This window comes from Zalophus californianus, chromosome 10, assembly GCF_009762305.2.
Source record: "Zalophus californianus isolate mZalCal1 chromosome 10, mZalCal1.pri.v2, whole genome shotgun sequence".
Lineage (NCBI taxonomy): Eukaryota > Metazoa > Chordata > Mammalia > Carnivora > Otariidae > Zalophus > Zalophus californianus.
In genome coordinates this window covers 702,982-722,432 of record NC_045604.1, presented here as the reverse complement: position 1 = coordinate 722,432, position 19,451 = coordinate 702,982, and the positions used below count along the sequence as shown (strand labels likewise).

At 52.8% G+C, this 19,451-nt stretch overlaps 1 protein-coding gene and 1 long non-coding RNA gene across 2 annotated transcripts in view; one reads left to right on the top strand and one right to left on the bottom strand.

Moving 5' to 3' along the window:
• Positions 1–3,595, bottom strand: part of LOC113932908 — a 32,265-nt gene extending 28,670 nt beyond the window's left edge. The window contains exon 1 of the long non-coding RNA XR_003523163.1: positions 3,495–3,595. This is a non-coding gene — a long non-coding RNA (uncharacterized LOC113932908). The remainder of the gene's footprint in view (positions 1–3,494) is intronic.
• SHE (Src homology 2 domain containing E) lies at positions 2,394–18,700 on the top strand. Its single transcript, XM_027612441.2, is given in 7 exon segments — positions 2,394–3,656; positions 6,240–6,366; positions 13,509–13,704; positions 13,706–13,794; positions 14,796–14,952; positions 15,377–15,496; positions 16,898–18,700. Coding segments are annotated over 7 exon segments (2,124 nt in total). The 5' UTR covers positions 2,394–2,408; the 3' UTR covers positions 17,085–18,700.
• The last annotated feature ends 751 nt before the right edge of the window (positions 18,701–19,451 follow it).

Sequence of the window (19,451 nt, the reverse complement as noted above, 5' to 3'; positions counted from 1 at the left end):
TGTGGGCTAGAACAGGGCTGGCACCCACATTCCCAAGCAAAGGCCCACCCTAGTCTTTCAAAGATGCCTTTAAGGGTCTGCTGGGGCTTCGCTAAGCTGTGAATTCTCACAGTCTCATTTAATCCTCATGGAAATCCTAAGAGCTAGGCAATACTACTCACAGTGCAGGTGAAGCCTTGGAGCTCCGAGATGAAGACCTGGCAATGTGTCCAAAGTCACGCCATCTCTGCTCAGTAATGGACAATCCTGTGTTTGAATCTAGACCATAGAACCTCAAAGTTATGAGCTTCCATTCTATTGCTTGGTCTGGAGTAGTATCCTATTTGTGTTTCCAAAAAGACAAAGAATATACAAAGAACTCATTAACTCAACAACAAGAAGACAATAAAGCGTTTAAAAAGTGGGCAAATGGGGCTCCTGGGTGGCACAGTCAGTTAAGCACCCAGCTCTTGGTTGATTTTGGCTCAGGTCATGATCTCAGGGTCGTGGGAGCCTCGGGTGGGGATCTCAGTTCGGTGTCCAGTCTGCTTAAGACTGTCTCCCTCTGGGGCACCCGGGAGGCTCAGGCCGTTAAAGCGTCTGCCTTGGGCTCAGGTCACGATCCCAGAGTCCTGAGATGGAGTCGGGCTCCCTCCTCAGCGGAGGGTCTGCTTCTCCCTCTCCCTCTCCCCCTCCCCCCCATTTGTGCTCTCTCTCAAATAAATAAATGAAATCTTAAAAAATTAAATTAAATGTAAAAAAAACCACGGTCGGGCGCCTGGGTGGCTCAGTCGTTAGGCGTCTGCCTTCGGCTCAGGTCATGATCCCAGGGTCCTGGGATCGAGTCCCGCATCGGGCTCCCTGCTCCGCGGGAAGCCTGCTTCTCCCTCTCCCGCTCCCCCTGCTTGTGCTCCCGCTCTCGCTGTGTCTCTCTCTGTCAAATAAATAAATAAAATCTTTAAAAAAAAAAAAAAACACTGTCTCCCTCTCCCTGTACCCCTCCCCTCTTCTGCGCATGTGCGCACTCTCTCAAATAAATCTTTAAAAAATTAATTTAAAAAATTTTTTAAAAAGTGGGCAGACAATCTGATAGACATTTCTCCAAAGATACACAAATAGCCAAAAAAACACATGAAGACCCTCAACCTCTTCAGCCATCAGGAAATGCAAGTCAAGGCCATAAGGGTACTAGTCAAACCCGCTGAGAGGGCTGTAACTAAAGAAACAGGTAAAGTAAGTGTCCAGGATACAGAGAAATGGAAACCTCCACATTGCTGGTAGGAATGTAAATGTTGCAGCCCCTTTAACAGTTTGGGAGTTTCTCAAAAAGTTAAACAAAGAATTCTTCCACTGCTGGGTGTCTACTCAAGATAAATTAAAACCTATGTCCACACAAAGACTTGTTCACAAATGTTGACAACAACACTGCTCACAGGAGCCAAAAGTGGAAACAACCCCAACGTTCATCAACTGATGGATGAATGGATAACTCAGATATTGTATATAAACAGCGCAGCAGCAACTGGTAACACAGAGGAACCGAAGTACTGATAAATGCTACCACATGGATTCATGTCAAAAACATGATGCTGGGGCGCCTGGTGGCTCAGTCAGTTAAGCGTCTGCCTTTGGCTCAGGTCACGGTCCCGGGGTCCTGGGGTTCAGTCCTGGGTCGGGCTCCCCTCTCCCTTCTGCTCTGTGCTGTCATTTTCTCTCTCTCTCAAATGAATAAAATCTTAAAAACAAACAAACAAACATGATGCTAAGGAAAAGAAGCCAGACACAAAAGGCCACAGACCCAATGGTTCCACTTATATGAAAAATCTAGAATTAGACAAAGCTGTAGAGACAGAAACTAGATTAGGCGCAACCGACGGAGGTAATTGTTAATGAGCACAAGGTTTCTTTCTGGGGTGGTGGAAATGTTCCAAAATTAGATTGTAATGGCTGAACCGTAAGTATACTAAATACCATTGAATTTTTAAAAGGTGAATTTTATGGTGCGTAAATTATATCTCAGTAAAGGTCTTCTAAGAAAGTCAAGATACATTTCCAGGAACGGCTGTAAGCAAGCTTTCTTTCGCCACCCCATCCCACAGAGCACCGCTCACACAGATGAAGCTGACGGGTGGCCAGGATCGACCCGTCCCCAAGGCTCATGTGTGAGGATTTAGGACTTAGTGCATGAGCCTCCGCAGCGCGTTTAGATTTTTTAAGCAAAAAAAAAAAAAAAAAATGCGTAATGGCTTCGCAACGGGAGGGGCATTGCAGCGGCCTCTTCCAAGGAAAAGTGCCCCCAGTTCTGCAGAGATTAAGTCTCTGCTGCCCACTCCCACCCACCATCCCCACCAAAACTTTTGCAGACGCACCTGACGCAAGCAAGCGACTGCCCCGGGGATAACCGCGCGCCCTACCACCCCGGAGTGGAAATGGGGGTGCGGCTTCCACAGCGGCCTCCCAGCGCCCGGGTCTCGCCACCCCTCGCCCCGCAGCCTGGCGACTGGAACCGCCGCGCCGGACCGGCCCCGGGCCAGGCGAGTCCACCAGCCGCCCGCACGCAGAGCCTCCGCGCCGGGGCTGTGCGCTCCGCCTCCTCGCGGCCTGCGGGCGGGCGGGGCGGAGCCGGAAAGGAGGGGGGCGGCACGGGAGCCCGGGAGCGCCCCCTCTCCGTAGCCCCCACCCCCGGTCCGGCTGTCTGCGGCGAGCGCAGTGAACGGACGCGGCGCGCCAGGCTCGTGGCGAAGCACCGGGGCGCTCGGCGAGGGTGCGGGAGTCTGTGCGACCGCGGGGACCCCGGGCCGGCACGTGCAGCGGCGGCTCCTCTCCGCCCCCCCCCACCCCCCGCGCCCCGGGCGGAGGCGCCGACCCCGGCGGATCTGGGCGGGAGGCGCCAGCCGCCGAGGGAGGGGCGCGCCCAGGGTGGGCGGCCCGCAGTCGGTCCCCGGTCCGTCGCGGCGCCGTCCCGTGTCTCCCCGGCGAGGGTGGGCAGGGCTGTCCGGCTTCGGGGGGAAGAGCAGGACGCCCCGCGCCCGCCGCCCCGCAGAGCCCGGCCCCGGGCCCCACCCCGCCGGGCTGCGCGCCTGCCGGCCGGGGACGCGAATCTGCCCCGGGGAATGAGGCGGCCGCGGCCCCTGGCGCCCCTCCGCGTGTGCGCCGCGCCCCTCGCCCGCCTGCCCCGCGGCCCCCCCCCCATGGCGGCCCGGTGGTTTAAGGAGTTCCCGCTGAACCTGAAGACGGCGTCCGAGCGCGCCCGGCCCGGTGGCGGCGGCGGCCGACTGCGCAAGAACTCGGAGGCGGGCGGCGCCGGGCCGGCCCCCGGCAAGGGCCGCAAGAACTCGGCGGCTGAGCTGGGGAGCGGCAGGGCCGGCGTCGGCGCCCCCAGGGACAGCCGGCCGCCCCGGGACAGCCTGCAGGGCCTGATCCAGGCCGCCGCTGGCAAGGGCCGCAAGAACTCGCGGGCCGCCGAGGACGAGCCGCACCGGGGCGTGGCGAGGAGCGCGGGCTGCAGCACCTACATCAGCAGGCTCATCAAGGTGGACACTCAGGAGAAGAACGGGAAGACCAGCACCAGCACCAGCAGCACGAGCAGCTCCTCGTCGTCGAGCTCCGCGTCCTCCTCCCCTGCCTCGCTGGGCCCCGAGCTGGACAAGGGCAAGACGGTGAAGCCGCCGGACACGGTAAGGTGCAGCCTCCCTGGGCCGCCTGTCCAAAGCGGGACGGAGAAGGGAGCATAGTGCACCTGCTCAGCCCGAGGCTGCTTTATGCATCAGGGAAGGTGGGGGTGTGCGTCCCTCCAACGTCTGGTGACAATTAAGGGACCATTTCACGTCATTACATTTGTTTTTTGTTTTGGGGTTTTTTTTCATCTTGAAAAATCTTCATTCTAAGGATGGGGAACTTTTCGGAAACGTACTATGCATTTAATTTTGTTAGCCGTTTAGAAGAGTTTGAATGAGTCATTCCTGCTTTGTTAAATTTGACCTCCTTGTAAATGCGGTTTATCTTAATTTTGAAATCCAGGAGGATTGCCAAGCCAGATCTGTGTATACATTTATGCTTCTTGAGCAGAAGGAAAAGTATGGATTTCAGAGCCTCAGGGACCGGGTGGGACCCAGCCCCTCCTCCGCTAGGGTGGGAGTTCAAGCACCACTGCCTGGGCAGGTGCCCCCTCATGGCTGTCCCAGCCCCTCCGATCTGGTCCGGGAACGTCTGTTGGGCAGTAGCCCAAGGAGAAACCGCCCAGGGCTCCAAGGGCTGCAGAGGGTACAGAATGGGACAAGGAAGTGCCCTTGAGGAAATCACAGATCAGGAGAGAAGGTGTTTCCTGCCTCTTACACCCCAGAGGTTTTCTGGGTGCCGTCCAGTGCGAGGCAGCTAAGAAAAGGAGCGTGACCCTGTGAGGAGACCCACTCCATCCTTACAGAGATAAGCTGGGTTTTGTTTGCTTGGTTTATTTTATTCTATTTTATTTTTTAAAGATTTTATTTATTTATTTGGCAGAGAGAGACACAGCGAGAGAGGGAACACAAGCAGGGGGAGTGGGAGAGGGAGAAGCAGGCTTCCCCGCGGAGCAGGGAGCCCGATGCGGGGCTCGATCCCAGGACCCCGGGATCATGACCTGAACCGAAGGCAGAATCTTAATGACTGAGCCACCCAGGCGCCCCTGATTGCTTGTTTTTTAAACTCGCTCTTCTGGGTGAAAAAAGGGAGAGAGGAGCTGAGACGGAGCTTCCAGACCCCAGCCCAGGCTGTCACCTCCTGTCGTGGGAACTTCAGCTTTCTCTTGCTCAGGCTCTGAACACACTGCCTCCCTGGGTGTAGTCAGGAGCCCGCAGCACCTACCATGTGTGTCTGCACTGGGACCGTCTGTTCATCCTCCACTCGTTCTTCCCACAAATACCGACAGGGTGCCTGTGCTGTGTCGGCCCCGGGGTGGGGGGAGGTGGAGAGATGAGCAAGGGCCCAACTCGCCCAGAATCAGCCCATGGTCTCCCTAACTGACTCCATCTAAGCAGATCTAAGCACCTCGCAGCCAAGGGCTGAGTGCCGCACCCCTCGTTCCTCTCTGTCCCTGCACACGTGGGGGGCACTCATTGGTAGCCCCGGCGGGGGGCACACGTTGGGGGCAGTGAGAAGAATGGAGCTGGGGGTGCTCTGCAGTGGCCTCACTTCTGGATGTCCACCATTTCTTAGGCCGTCTCCTCCCAGGCAGGCTCCCCCCCACATGTCTCCCTGTTCATCTGAATTTTCCCTACTGGCTCGGCTGATGCTTCTCTGCTTCTCCGGGAACCCTTTGGAGAGCGTAGTCAGACTGTAGCAGGACCTGGGGCTTCCTCCCGTAATTCTGATTAACACTCTCTGACTTTTGGTTCTTACTCCTGTCTTCCTCTTCAGCTGGAGTACCTAGTTTATACTATCCCAGCTGTTTATTGTCGAGACACACTGCTCTTGGGCAAGTATGTGCTTCAGTTCCCACAAAACTGTTCCCCCCTGAGAAGAGCCTGTCAAGCTCAGCTCCCGAACCCGCATTGTCACCCAGCAGCTGCAGAGTAGAACCGATCACACACACCACCTTTCCGGGCTCCTTGGAAGATTCAATGCTTTCTGCCGCAAATACTGACCGTATTTGCGGTCTGACTGTAGCCTGGGAGGGTCTGTCTGCCTGTGAATTATGGCACCTAGAGCTCCCCCAGTGCTATTTAGTGCTGTCTTAGACTTCTTATGAAGCCTTTCCCTTTGGAGGGGTTGCAGATCCCTTGAGGACCAGAAGCAGCTTTGGTCTTAGGTTGATTCCCTCACGGTGTCTCGCCAGTGCTGGTGGACGCTCAGTAGGCACTGGGGGACCAACTGACTTGGGTCTGTATTGCCCACCAGGTTGGCACTAAGAGGACCAACATTCCAGGGAAGGTGCTAGACCTGTTCATTTCATTCTGCTCTACAATGACCACCACCCTCCACTCCCCACCACCCACCCCTGCCACACTGCCCCCCTCAAAGGCGTTACTGCTTGGGGAGAGAGCAGGCATGTGGAGAGGACTCTGGGTGAATTGTTGCCAGTCAGTTAGACCACCAAGATAAATCAGATGTTTGTCCACCGGATTAACAATGGATAACGACATGATCCCGTGCGAACACCATGCAAAGGTGGTTGTGGGGATCCTGACTTCTTTTGAGTCTGCAGATTGTTGGTAGCCATTTTGATACCATGGCCATCCGGCTGTGTGATAACCCTGGCAGGTCTCCTCTCTGGTTCTTTTAAGGTCATCATTTTAGAAGACTACGCTGACCCTTATGATGCCAAAAGGACGAAAGGTCAAAGGGATGCAGAGAGAGCAGGAGAGAATGATGGCTACATGGAGCCCTACGACGCGCAGCAAATGATAACAGGTGTGTGACCGGGACGCCGGGGGCGGAGCCTCACGCACTGGCAGGGACAGGTACTGCCCCGTGCATGTGGGGCAGAGCGATGACTCGGCCTATTCAGACCTTGCTGACTGGCAGAAACAGAAATCAGACCCAAGAGTAAGGTCAAAATATCTAGTGACCTTCCTTTCTGGTTTTGTATCCTTCGGTGTTAGAATTTGCAGGATCTTTAAAGTTTTCCTAATTCTGTGCAAAATGACACTTGTGAGTTTGCAGACCTGCTTTAGAACGTGACCTTCAGGGTGGAGATTGTTTATATGCATTTCTTGGTTGCTTTGAAATCTCTTACGTCCGTAATAGGGGTTGTAAATCTGTACCAAGGGGATTTCATGTTGTTAGAAGATGCGCACGTGGGCACCTGGGTGGCTCAGTTGGTTAAGCGACTGCCTTCGGCTCAGGTCATGATCCTGGAGTCCCGGGATCGAGTCCCGCATCGGGCTCCCTGCTCGGCGGGGACTCTGCTTCTCCCTCTGACCCTCTTCCCTCTCGTGCTCTCTCTCATTCTCTCTCTCTCAAATAAATAAATAAAATCTTTAAAAAAAAAAAAGAAGATGCGCACGTGACATGATCCTCTGTGTTACGGTGGAAAATTGACTTCTGAACAAGCTAGCTCTACAATACTGGAGCAAAAGAATTAATGACTAATCCCTGGTGTGAGCCAAGCCATGCCACGCAGACCTCCTAAAACCAAAGTCAACTAATCTTGTGACCTTTCAAATTGGCACGGTTCTAGCTTCAGCAAAGCAATCACCCTCTCATTGTTAGTGTCAAACTTTTCCCTTTTATTCATAATTCTCTTAAGTTCGTGTAAATGATACTTCAAAATAACATGAACTAAGTTATTTAAATTTATTTGTGAAATTTGGAGTAAATAATTTGTTCACCCAATTTTTTAAATGTTCTTTAATCCATAATGAAAAAATGCATTTCTGAGCGCTGACCCATGGCACCCTTGTCTGAGTGTTTCATGCCTGGGGAAGGCCTCATTGGCCACACGTTCCAGACTGTCTCCCCTGTTTGGAAACAGACTGAAAAACTCTCAGGCGTAGGACCCGCAGGCTGGTCTCAGAGGAGGTGAGCACAGGGGACTCGGCATCCTGGAGGGGTCGGGACAGGCTTCAGAATGAAAATGAGCTATCGCAGGAAAGGGGCGCCGTGTCCTGCTTCCAGAGATAAGGCCGCGCACGGGGGAGGGCGTACCCTGGCCAGGCCATGACCCTGAAGGTCACTGGACTGTGACCTCTAATGAAATCTGTGAATGAAAGGAAGTGAAAATGAACTTAGTCAGAACTTTAAAAAAAAAATACCAGAGGCTTGAAAGGAGTAGGGGAGAAGATTTACTTTTACATAAAATTGAGGGAAAAGATATTCTTTAAAAAAAAAAGATATTCTTTAAAAAAAAAGATAATTTTGACTTATCTTTCTTTTGTCCTTTGGTTTTTATTCTCTTTCTCGTTAACTGGAATAAGTAATTTATCTACACTATCTCAGCTGTTTATTTGTAGGGCCACATTGATAACAGGGAAGAAATGCCCTGCTTCCCCCCACCCCACATAATCCGCACAAGACTCCGTGTGCTCATGGACTTCAGTCCTCTCCCCTTGGTACAAAATCAGAGAGATTCTGAACTGCCTGTGCTCCTAGACGTTTTAAGAGACAGCAGAAAGTAGAACCAAGATCTCCCCACTCCAGATTGGGTGGACACATTTGAAACGATGGATGCAAAAGCACTTTATATAAGGCATCTTTCCACCCAGACCCACCAGGAAAAATCAGACTTGTCCAACATGAGATAAATGTAATGATAATGGTTTTAATATTGGAGCATTTATTAAGTGCCAGTCTCCATTTACAGTTTATGTGAATACATTTGTTTAGGAATATAAGATTAATGTATTCAATTGGGGAATAAATTCAAACTTATTAAACATTTAAGTTACTAACTTTTAAAAAATTGCCAGCTTATTGTGTCTTAAGAAAATCCACGAATTTTAAAGTCTCTTAGAACCTATATCAAAAAGCACCTTCTTGATCAGTGTGGAGAATACACCTCTAGTTCTCCCCGCGTGCCCACAGCTGGACAGAATAACAGGAAGTGAGTTGATCGGAAGCTGGAAATAAAAGATTTGCTGCTGGGGTTTTTTTGTTTTGTTTTTGTTTTTTTTAAACCTTCTACATTTTTTGTTCAGTTTGTTCCTTGTATGCTTGGTGGTCATGTCCCATTTAAGAAATGTTTATTTCTTGAAAACATTAGGGATTTTTCTTTAGTTTTGGCATTTCTCAGGAGGTGGAGAGGCGCTAGTGAACACCAGCCCCTGCCCGGCCTCGCTGGTCCCCACTCGGTGGGGGGAAGCCCACCTGATTCAACACTGTTCGCGATGTTCTTTTATAACATCCAGCAAATGCTTCTTAGGTGTTTATTGACCATGTAGCAGGCCCTGTGCTGGGCTCTGGGCATCCAGGAAACAAGACCCACGTGACCCGTGTCCTCATGGACCGACCTTACAACCCAAGAGGCAAACAGACCTAACAGCAACAAACAAGAAAATATGTCCTTGAAAAGTGCAGCGAGTGCCGTGAAGTCAGGTTAAGAGTCACCATCTGTGTGAGGAACAGAGGAAGAAGCAGAAAAGCATTTATGACTCTCCCATGGCCCAGTCAGTGTGGGACCCAGGCTCCCTGGATCCCCCCAAAACTTTGCTCTTAACTTTGAAAGCTAAGAATTTATAAGTTTATAAATTCTCCCTTAGATTTACCCAAAGGATGGTTCATAAAAAGATACAGGATTATGAATACAAGGCAGTATTAGTGTAAACCTCTCTGTTCTGCTAAAGGAGCAGGAACATTTTAGCTAAACCATTAGCAGAAACAGTCTCCCTAATTTAGCCTCAGGAGCTCCACAGGAAGGGTCTTCAGCGGTCCCGAGACCGCATCACTCAGTAGGAAAGCTGCTTCCAAAGCTGGTATCCTGTAAGTCGGCGCCAGGCTTACCAGCCGCCTGCCTAGACCCTGCAGCCCTGTGTAGGGATGTTAGAAGTGCCTGGCCCGCAGTGAGGGGGCCGAAGTTTGGACCCATTCCACGCCATGTCCGCATGGACGGCAGAGGCACTGGGGCCTTCCGCGTCCACTTTTACTCGCCCGTATCCTGTCTCAGGTGGTTTTCAGTTTTATTTTTGCCTACAAATGATTTTGTTGGCTTGTTCAAATAGTCAAATCTAAAGGAGAACCTCAGTGTTGGGGTGTCCATTTGAAAAATCCACTATGGAAAAAAATATAGAAGACTTTTTGATTTATCTGTTGTGTCTATACTTTCCTTGTAAAACTTAAATTTCAGGGCTCCTGAATTATATCTGCTTTTGTTCAGATATTTAGATTTATTTGATAAGAAAATATTCAAGTCATTTTATTTATTTTTCAGAGAGAGCTGGGGGAGGGGCAGAGGGAGAGAGAATCTCAAGCAGCTCCCCGCTGAGCTTGGAGCCCAACACAGGGCTCGATCTTGCGACCCTGAGATCACCTGAGCCAAGATACCACCTGAGCCAGAAATCAGGAGTTGGATGCTTAACCGACAGAGCCATCCAGGTGCCCCTATTTGTCATTTTAAATCAAAAGTGAGAGTAGGAATAAAAGATATGACTAGAAACAGACCTTTTCTGATTCTGAGGCAAAAACAGCCTACGAGTCTGCAAGTTTACCGTTTAGCAAGCGTTGTGAGATGGATGAGAAAGGTGCTCACGGAAACACGGTTCGCATGCCGCGTGAACTCTGGGGCATCGAGGCAGTAAGCGATTCCCCTGACCGCACATGGCCTCGGTTTATTCACCTGTGAAAATGGGATCACGTACTCCTCACTGCACTACACGGCTTCACGGAGATGCTGGGGTAACACGCCTGGTGCACGCGTGTCCCGTGCGTGTCGCCATTATTTAGATACGCCAGAGAGAATTGTGTTTTCAAAGAGAATTCCAGACGAGCGTGGAGGAACCGTGATTGCCGAGCCAGTCAGCTTAGTGAAGGACGGGCTCCGACGCGCGCGCTCGGGGCCGGGTGGGCCTGGCGGGCGGTGTTTATCTGCCTGCCGGCATTCTGTTGTCGCCGTGGTAAATGGCCTCTATCGGCAGAGCTGGGGCGTAGCTTCCTCTGGCCGTTTCCTCCTCCTCGGCCCGTTTCCTCCCGGAGCCAGGCCTGCACGTCAGGGGCTGTTCTCCCCCAGGAAGGTCGGCCCGCAGCTCCGCGTTTGTTTCTGTTTCTATGGCGCCGCAGGCTGGGGGCAGCCAGGTGCTGGTGGGGAGGCTGCTCCCTCGGAGGCGCAGAGGCCCGCGCTCAAGCCCTGGTTTCCCCTAATTAAACGTTGTTTTAGAGGTGATGATGCTCTGCAGATCCCGCCAATCCCAGGGCCATCCTGGGGAGGAGCGCTGCTGGCCGCGTGCTCCCCGGGCTTTCCCCGAGCGCCGCCGCGGGCGCAGACCATCCCAAGCACCAGGAGGGCAGGCCCTCACCTCACGCGAACACACGCGTGGTAAGAATGTCGTACACCATTCCAACACACGTTATTTCCTTGTGGGCAGGACTTCTGTGTCTTAAGGTTGGAATCCACTCTTGGTTTCCATCAGCTGGGACGGAGTTGAGGCGAGGACCGTGGGAAAGGTGACCCCCGCCTGCGCCAGGCCGTCCAAACCGTTTTGATCAGAAACGTACAGTTTCTAAGTTCACCCTTTGAATTCTTTTGTGTTTTCTCTTTCCTTTTTCTTAGCGCTACACAAACGTTCTTGTTAAGAGATTCCAGCCCTATCTTATTGAACCAGGAGCAGAGCGTGTTTCTCGTTGCCCGTAACTTCGTCTAGAATAATGTAAAGGAGGCGTAGGATTGAAAGTCGAGAGGTGTGGACTGACAGGCAGCCTCCTGCCCCAAGCACCCTGCAGGGCCTCACACAGCCCCAGGCACCGTCCTGGCCTGGGTGCGGGAGCTCCCACACCTCGATGGGGCGGGTTCAGACCCAGGGGGAACCCCTCTCCTTGCCCCAGAGCTAGCAATGACAGGATGGCTGTGGAGGGCTGGAGGAGCTCAGACAGGGGCCCCGGGGACCAGGGCACGTGCAAGTGCTTCTCAGGCTTTGCTTCCCGTGAGAGCCCCGTGCCCCAGAGCAGCTAAATCGAGGGGGCCGGGCATCGGGTGCCTCCGACACTGTTCACGCCTGGTGTAGGGTCGGAGCCGGCTATGGTCAGGGCCCCATCCAGGATTAGAACCTAATCCTGAAACCGGTGTCGCCCTTTTGAATTTAGTGTCCTGATTTTCCCACTTTCCCGTGAATGTTTCATCTGTTGCCCCTTCTCATGGCAGAAGTCAGTAACTCCTCCCTAGTGTCCCTCCCCTGCTCACCTTGCCGGCACCTCCGCCCGCCCCGAGCTGAAGCTGCCCCGCTCTGCCTTCGACCCCCTCCTTTTCTCCACTGGTTGCTTTCAATTTCACAGACTAACAGCCTGCATTTATTTGTGGGTAGCTCTGTGGTGTGCACCCGTGACCTTCATCTCTCGGAGCCCCACGTCCGCACAGCCGGGGGCTCCTCCCTCCCTCCCCCACCGGCCGCCCAGTCGGTCTTAGCACAACTGTGTATCCCCTGAAGGTAAGACATGATGGTCCCTGCCCGGCAGTCTCCACCGCTCTGGAAATGCAGACACATCGACAGCCTGTGCGCCGGGAGCAGGGCAGGCCCAGAGCGGCGGAGCATGTGGCCGTGGCAGGGGCGTGGGCCGGAGAGAAGAGGAGATGCGGGCGGGGGTCCCCAGGACACGGGGCGTGACGGCAGGTGCAGAGGACACCAGCAGTCCCATCTGGGCGGAGTTAGGAAGTGGGTTTTGAGGGGGTGGTGTGAAGAGAAGAATCGGAGGAGGAAGGTGGTCCAGTCATGGCCGGTGTCCCAGGCCGTGCGAGCCGCCCAGGCTGTGTGAGGGGACCGTGGAGAGCCCGCGGGCTTGAGTGGCGCCCTGAGGTGCTGGTGCTTAGAAGGTTCTTGATGGTGTCGGGGGAGGGGGTGGAAACTGAAGGCTTCCCGGTGGGCACTTAGACGAACCACAGCACGCCCCCTGCCAAGGCCTCTGGACGGCGAGCTGGTCGGTGCCAGCGCTCCCGCTCCTTCCCACTGTGGCTGCGGGTTGGGTTTTGCACCCCAACTTCCAGGGAAACGCGACTGTAATCGATATGACCTGTTGAAGAACGTCCGACGTATCGCATGCAGAGCAGTGTGAACTGTGTACCCTTCCTTTCACACGTGTGCGTTTGGAGCCCGGCGTGCCCACTCTGCAGCCTCCCACCCCATCTCCTCTCCTGGCCTGTGTCCTTTGAACTCACCTCTCACTTCCCCCTCATGGGAACAAGCCCTCTGTGGTCCCCCGTCCGTATCTGCGCTCACGCAGCTTCCTCCCCTGGAAGTGACCTTCTCTATCAGAGTGAACCCATCTTCCATTTCTCTTCCACTTGGAGTCCGTCCAAGTGCAGCCCTGAAGAGTCCAGCTTCCTGCTCTTACATCCAGGCTCTGCCACGTTTGGGTGAGGACGGCTTCCTTCGGCTTTGTGCCTCAGCCTTCCCTTCTGTAAAATTAGGGAAATACTGGTACCGCCTTGTAGGGCAGTTGTGAAGATCACAGGGTGCGCCATCGAGGGTGTTCGCTGTTGTCATTTATGCCTGCAGGATTATTTGTGAATGTGTCTGGCTTCCTCTATTTGGAAACTGCCTCGGAGTCCAGAACTCTGTCTGGCATCCGGATTTCTTCCCTCTGTGTGGCCCGGTGCTGGGGAGACAGTGAACAGTCCGTCTACGCCTGTGAGCAGACGGGGGTCTCAGCCTTCCAACAAGGTGTTGAAACTGCAGGTGAACCACGCTGCAGGCAGAGGGGGTGCCCAAGACTGGGGAGCAGGTTGCCCGCGGCCACGTGGCTTCCCACCAAGTGTGGGACGTGTCTTCAGGTGCTCGCTGCTCGCCGGGCCCGCAGGCAAACCGGCATCCGTGCGGCGCCCCTTCAGCCCGCCAGCAGGAAGTCCGACCCGGTTCGTTAGGCGCTTCCATGGCACGTTTCTGTCAGGGTTCTGTCTCTGGCGTGTCTTTCAGAAATCCGACGCCGAGGCTCGAAGGACCCGCTGGTGAAGGCTCTTCAGTTGCTCGACAGCCCCTGTGAGCCGGGAGAGAACAGCACGAAGACGGAGGCTGCGGCCAAGAGACGCAGCTCCAGGGACCTCCTGGGGAAGCCCCCCCAGCTGTACGACACGCCCTACGAGCCCGTGGACGGGGCCCCCCGACCGGAGGGCGCGGCTGCCTGCGGAGGACGAGCGGCCGGCGGCCGAGTACGAGCAGCCGTGGGAGTGGAAGAAGGAGCAGATTGCCCGGGCGCTGTCGGGTGAGGACCCCGTGTGCGTGGAGCCCAGGCTGAGGCCCTGAGATTGCACCGCTCAGAAATCCCAGTCTGGTCACCGCCGTGCCTCCCAGCCACTCCAGTGATCAGGCCGGGATCAGCTTCCACTAACCCAACTCGGTGCTACTCCTGGGCCTGTTGAAATTCCTACCTCTCCGGTGGCGGTTTGGGGTCCGGCGCATCATAGCCAGAGGGGCCTGGGAGGCCTGGTGCAGCGCTCTTTGTTGGCTTGTTTCTCTGTCAGTAGCCCCCCCCCCCCCGGGAACCCCTTCCTTAGGTGTGCGTGTGTAGAGTAACAGGAGGGGCAGTGGGTGGGAAAGGTGTTCCTGCTTCCGCTTCCCCCAGGGCACAGTTTTTCTGCCCGGCTGAGCACAGAATCTTCTTCTCCTTCAATTTAAAAAAGCCAGGGATGTGTTTTCCCTCCACCAGTAAAGCCAAGTTGGTGATGAGCAGTGCAGGCCACATCAAGGGTGGGTGCAGAGGGTGAGGTACGTGACAGAGAACATTTGAGTCCATTTTGGTTTGGCTTAGTCCTGTCTTCCCAGCCCTCTGTTGGCGCCTGCTCTCCGGACGCCGAGCCGCGTGTGGCTCTGGGACGTCTGTTCCGTCCAGCCCAGATGCTGTAGCGCCTGCCGCTCAGTAGCTTCTGTTTCCAAGTGCATGTCTGTTTCATTATTTCATAGTAAAAACTGCTTGTTTGGTTTCATAGAATGAAAACGCTCTTGCATCTTTTATTCTAAATACACCAAAACTCAGAGTGTTTGGAAGTGCACGGTAAATGTGCCCTCGAGACCCCCCTCACCTTCTGAAACTATTGGACAGGAGAGCATCTCCCTGGACAGTGGCCGTCGGGGACCCTCGAGGTGCGACCCGCCAGCCGGGTATTTGCAGGCGTTTTAGCCATCGTGAAGGGGGCAAGGAGGTTTGCGTCTGAAGCCCACACGGGTTGCCCCGTGAGCTCTGTGTTAGACGAGGCTTCTTTCCAGTTCAGTTTGAAGGCTCTGACCGGCCTTCCCTCAAGGAGGATGCGGTGAAGCAGCACCAACGGCAGAAGAGCCGGACGCAGAAGATCTCGAAGCCGGCCGTCGCGGACCACAGCGAGGGGGAGAAGGTGGACCCGGGCCTGCCGCTGGGGAAGCAGCCGTGAGTCTCGTCCTCAAAGAACGAACAACGGCTAGGAGCCTGCTGATGGGGGGAGGGAGGCTCACCCATTTCACGGGATTATTTTTGTTCCTGAATTCTCATCTGGGTGGGGCTGATGAATGAAGACCTATTTTCAAAGCCCATTGCATTTGTGCAGAATAGAAAGTGCACTGCATCCCAAGAGCCTGACTTTACATTTCATTCTCCTGTAGCGACTGACCCTTAGCCCTGTTAACCCCCTGTCTATGACTGATGGATTTCGTGACCCCGGATTACCCAAATCTGTATCTCGTCTCTTCTGAGCATGAAGCAGGGTCTAGATCAGGCTATTGACCTTCCGAGAGAAGTGTATTAAAGAGAATGCATTTTGGAGTGAGGCCCCGTCTGATCTGTGTTTTGATGTGGGTGCCCCCACCCTTTACAGCTGGTATCACGGTGCCATCACCCGCGCGGAGGCCGAGAGCCGACTGCACCCCTGCAGAGAAGCTGGTTATCTGGTTCGAAACAGCGAGTCGGGGAACAGCAAGTACTCTATCGCACTAAAGTGAGTACCAGAGCTGTGTGGGCTCCCCTGGGCGGCGCCGGTCCTTCCAGTCACGGGCAGAGGACTGCTCAGGAAAGATCTAATCTGAAGGTGGTTCGCAGGATACGATTGCCAGAAAATAGGGGGCATTTGCTCGGACCACAGCATGTGAAATGCTCTGATCCGAACGCAGGGTCGGTACTAGGTCGATGCCCCCAGGTCTCCCAAGATGGTGAGGGCCTCCCTCGTCACGCGTGACGCAGCGTGTGCCGTCCATTGCCTGACCTAACGTAGGCCCTCCACGAGGCCCAGCAGAGAAATAATCCCTGACAAAAAGGAGAATTTCCAACGGGACAATTGGGTGGTTCTTTTATCCCCCAGTGTTTGGGACTTTAATAAATCAGATCCCTTGATGTCCAAATGCCACCTGCAACTTTGACACCAGTTTCTTCTGGGGAAGGAGGAGACGCTGACTTGTTGCTCCCTGCCTGATTGTAGCAGAACATTCATGTGTGTGCGTGGTGGGCCTGGTGGAGCTTGTGTCATGGAAATTCTCGCTGCTCTGCGGGTTCAGCGGTACTGTGTTGGAGGATCATTGTCAGAGCCCTAACAGCATTTCCTTCCTGAGGAAGCTGAGCCCCTGCAGCTGAAACAATCAGACTGGAGGGAAGAGAGGCTGGGGGTGTTTGAGCAGCATGGCTTGGAAAGTGGGACTGGCCACCAGATACACAATCCCAGGAATAGCTGTGCCGTGTTCCTGAAAGGGGGCTTGTGGATTAGCTCTTGAGCCTTCGGTACCAGCTGTCGTTATGCACAACCAGGAACAGTCTTTCCAGCTTGAGGGTGGGAAGGGAGGAAGAGGAGGAAACGGGGTTTTATTACTATTTTTATTATTATTATTATTATTATTATATTCTTTGGGGAGGAAAGAAAGAGGAAACCGTATATATGTCCTCGTCCCATGACGAGGAGGGTGAGTTTAAACCCCACCCTAGTGGTCTCACACTTGGGCATAAGCTCTAGTTGGTGATTTGGGAGACAGGAGAGATTGGGCTGTGTGTGTGTGTGTGTGTGTGTGTGTGTCTTCTTGGTCCAGTACCTGATGACTTGTGTGTTTTAAGGACAAACAACCCAAGGATGACCCACCAAGGGCCTCAAAGCCTCTGACAGCCCCCTGGAGAGCAGGGAGCCCGATGCAGGACTCGATCCCAGGACACGGAGCTCATGACCTGAGCCGAAGGCAGACACTTAACGACTGAGCCCCCCCGGGGGCCCCCAGAGTGCCTTTCTGTTCGAGTGTGTAGCCATTCTAGGGGTGGGTGAGAACCTGCCTGCCGGTGACTCTGGCTGGCATTGCTCTTGGGGGGTTGGGGATCCCTGCTCCCTCATTCACGTGTCCTCCTCAATCTCGTTTTGTTTCAGGACGAGTCAAGGGTGTGTCCATATCATAGTGGCCCAGACCAAAGACAACAAGTACACGCTCAATCAGACAAGTGCAGTCTTCGACAGCATCCCCGAGGTGGTACACTATTACTCCAATGAGAAGTTGCCCTTCAAGGGGGCAGAACACATGACCTTACTCTACCCCGTGCACAGCAAGGGGCACTAAGGTCCAGCCAGCAAGAGCCCTGGCTGGGCCCCTCCTCCTGAGCAGGCGTCTGCCCCCGACCAGCACCGGGGACAGGGCCGGACTGCCCCACGGTAATCAGGAGGAAGTGGGAGTCTCCATCTAGGAGGCAAACTCTTTGGCCTGACGTCCATTCCGCGACACTTGGTTACTGTCCTGTTGCTTTTCTACAATAAGAAATCATACTTTACCCTCTGCCTCCACTCTCCGGAGTAGGTGTTCTGTCTGGGGGTGACTCTCGGGAAAGGTAAGTGAGGAGTCCAGGAATATTGAGGTTTACCAAAAATGCGCTAGGTATTACCTGGAATACCTGGTCTCTAAACAAACCAACGGAAATGCAATTGGCTTTCATGTGAGGCAATGAGAAATGATCGTGTGTGGCCCAGAAGAACGTGTACCCTGGACACCCCCCCCCCCGGGAAAAGGATGAAGAGTGGAAATGGATGACTTGGAGAAAGTGTCCTGGTTCAGCTCTGGAGTCCATGGAAATTAACGACTCTGACGAGAGGATTTTGTCAGTCAGCCTTCTAAGAAAGTTTGTTTTCTCAATCTCCGTGGACTTTTTCATCATCTTTAATATAAACATGAACAGGAAGGAAGATGCCCCTGATTTAAGAATTGGCAATATAAATTAAGCATCGGCATCATTATAATTCTGAATTGTAGAATAAAATAACGATTTCATTTCTGATTTTTTAAAAATCTGAAAAATTTGCAAAGCTCAACAACTGTTTTCTTATTGGATAATTATTCAGAACTTCTGATGTCTTTCGTTTCACCTTTGAGCATTTCAGCTGTTAGGGAACAATTTTTAATTTGTGTCCCCCAGTTAGATTTGCTCTGTATTTTTGGAGTAAATTTTAAATATACATATCTCTACCCCTCGGAGCTGAGTGCCTGAACTGGGTCTCAAACCTGCAGTCTGTCTCGTGCAGAGTAGACCAGTTCTCACTGTACAAAACTGTCTTAAAAGACTGAGGTTTCTCCAACTACTACTGCTTCCAATAGTAAATTAACATTAGTAGTATCGTTAGCTTCATGGTTTGTTGTAAACTTCGATTGCCAATTTACTTACTGTGAAAAAAATAAATAAAACCCCACGAGAATGGTGTTCTGTGAGCCCCCGGTGAGCGGCCTCTGTGCTCTGGGTTTGCCGGCGGCGCCCAGGATGGATCCAGATCCATCAATGAGAAGTTCACTGTTGTAGCTTCGGTTACAGACACAGAAAAGGTTGATTTGGTTAATTTTTAGGGAAGCCTGTCTTTCTAGTTATTAGTTACTGTTCTGCTATTACGATTTAGAGGTTAGTAAATACTTGCTTCTCTATTCAGTTAAGGCTGTAGCCAGAGGGTTGTGTGATCTTTGATTTAAAAAATGTGAGAGGAACCTTTTCTTATTGAATCTGAATGATTTTATGAATAGAATGTCTGTTTTTTAAATACTGATGGAGCTTTTTAAATGTGCATTGGTTCATGGGTGACATCTTTAGTACAAGATTTTTACAAATTTTTAGCGTCTATAGTTCCAATTCCATTCAACAAATATTTATTATCTTCCATATACAAATAATTCATTTATTAAACTTATTTTTACTTCAACATTCTAGAAGTGAAATCTTATTTTTTACTTAAATTTATTCTACAAAATATAGCAGTTATCCTAATCTTAATCAATACTAAAAAGCTTTGTAAAATGTTTCTGTGCGCCCTAGATGATTTTTGGCCCATGCCCAGCAACTGTGATGAATGCATAATGACATAGCATCCTGAAAGCAGACCTGATGCGTTAGGTATTTATTAAGCTTCCATCGTATGCTCGGTATTGTGCTTTCTCTGCACTGTTTTCCCAGGACAGTTATGTCACGGTCTCTGTTTGGCCGGAAGTGGAGATGTGGAGTTTGTATATGGTCCGGCTCCTTCACGCTATGCCGGGGGCTGTAGGAGGAAGGAACGTAGGAGAGACTGGAAGGGGGCTGAGCAGCTCTTTCCTTCCCAAGGCTGTGAGCCGGCCGACCGACAGTGGCAGAGGCTTCACCAGCAGCGGGCGCCCTGTGCTCGGAACACAAGCTGGCAGGTGCCTCGGGGATGTCCCCAGTGGCTTCCCTGTGGGGCCTCCTGGGCCAGCTCATCTGGACCCCTGTGACACCTTTCCTCTCGGAGCTCCCAATGCTTGGGTTTTTTGCCATTCTGTCTAGATACACGTATTTTCCCATAGTCTCCTTTCTTTTCAGTTCCCTCTGTCTCCCAGAATCGTTTCGGGTTCCTCCTGAAGAGGAACCGTCCTCAAGCAGATGTGTGCCCCCTCGTCTGGAGTGTGGTGCCCTAGAGCTCCCTGCGTCCATGCTCCTTC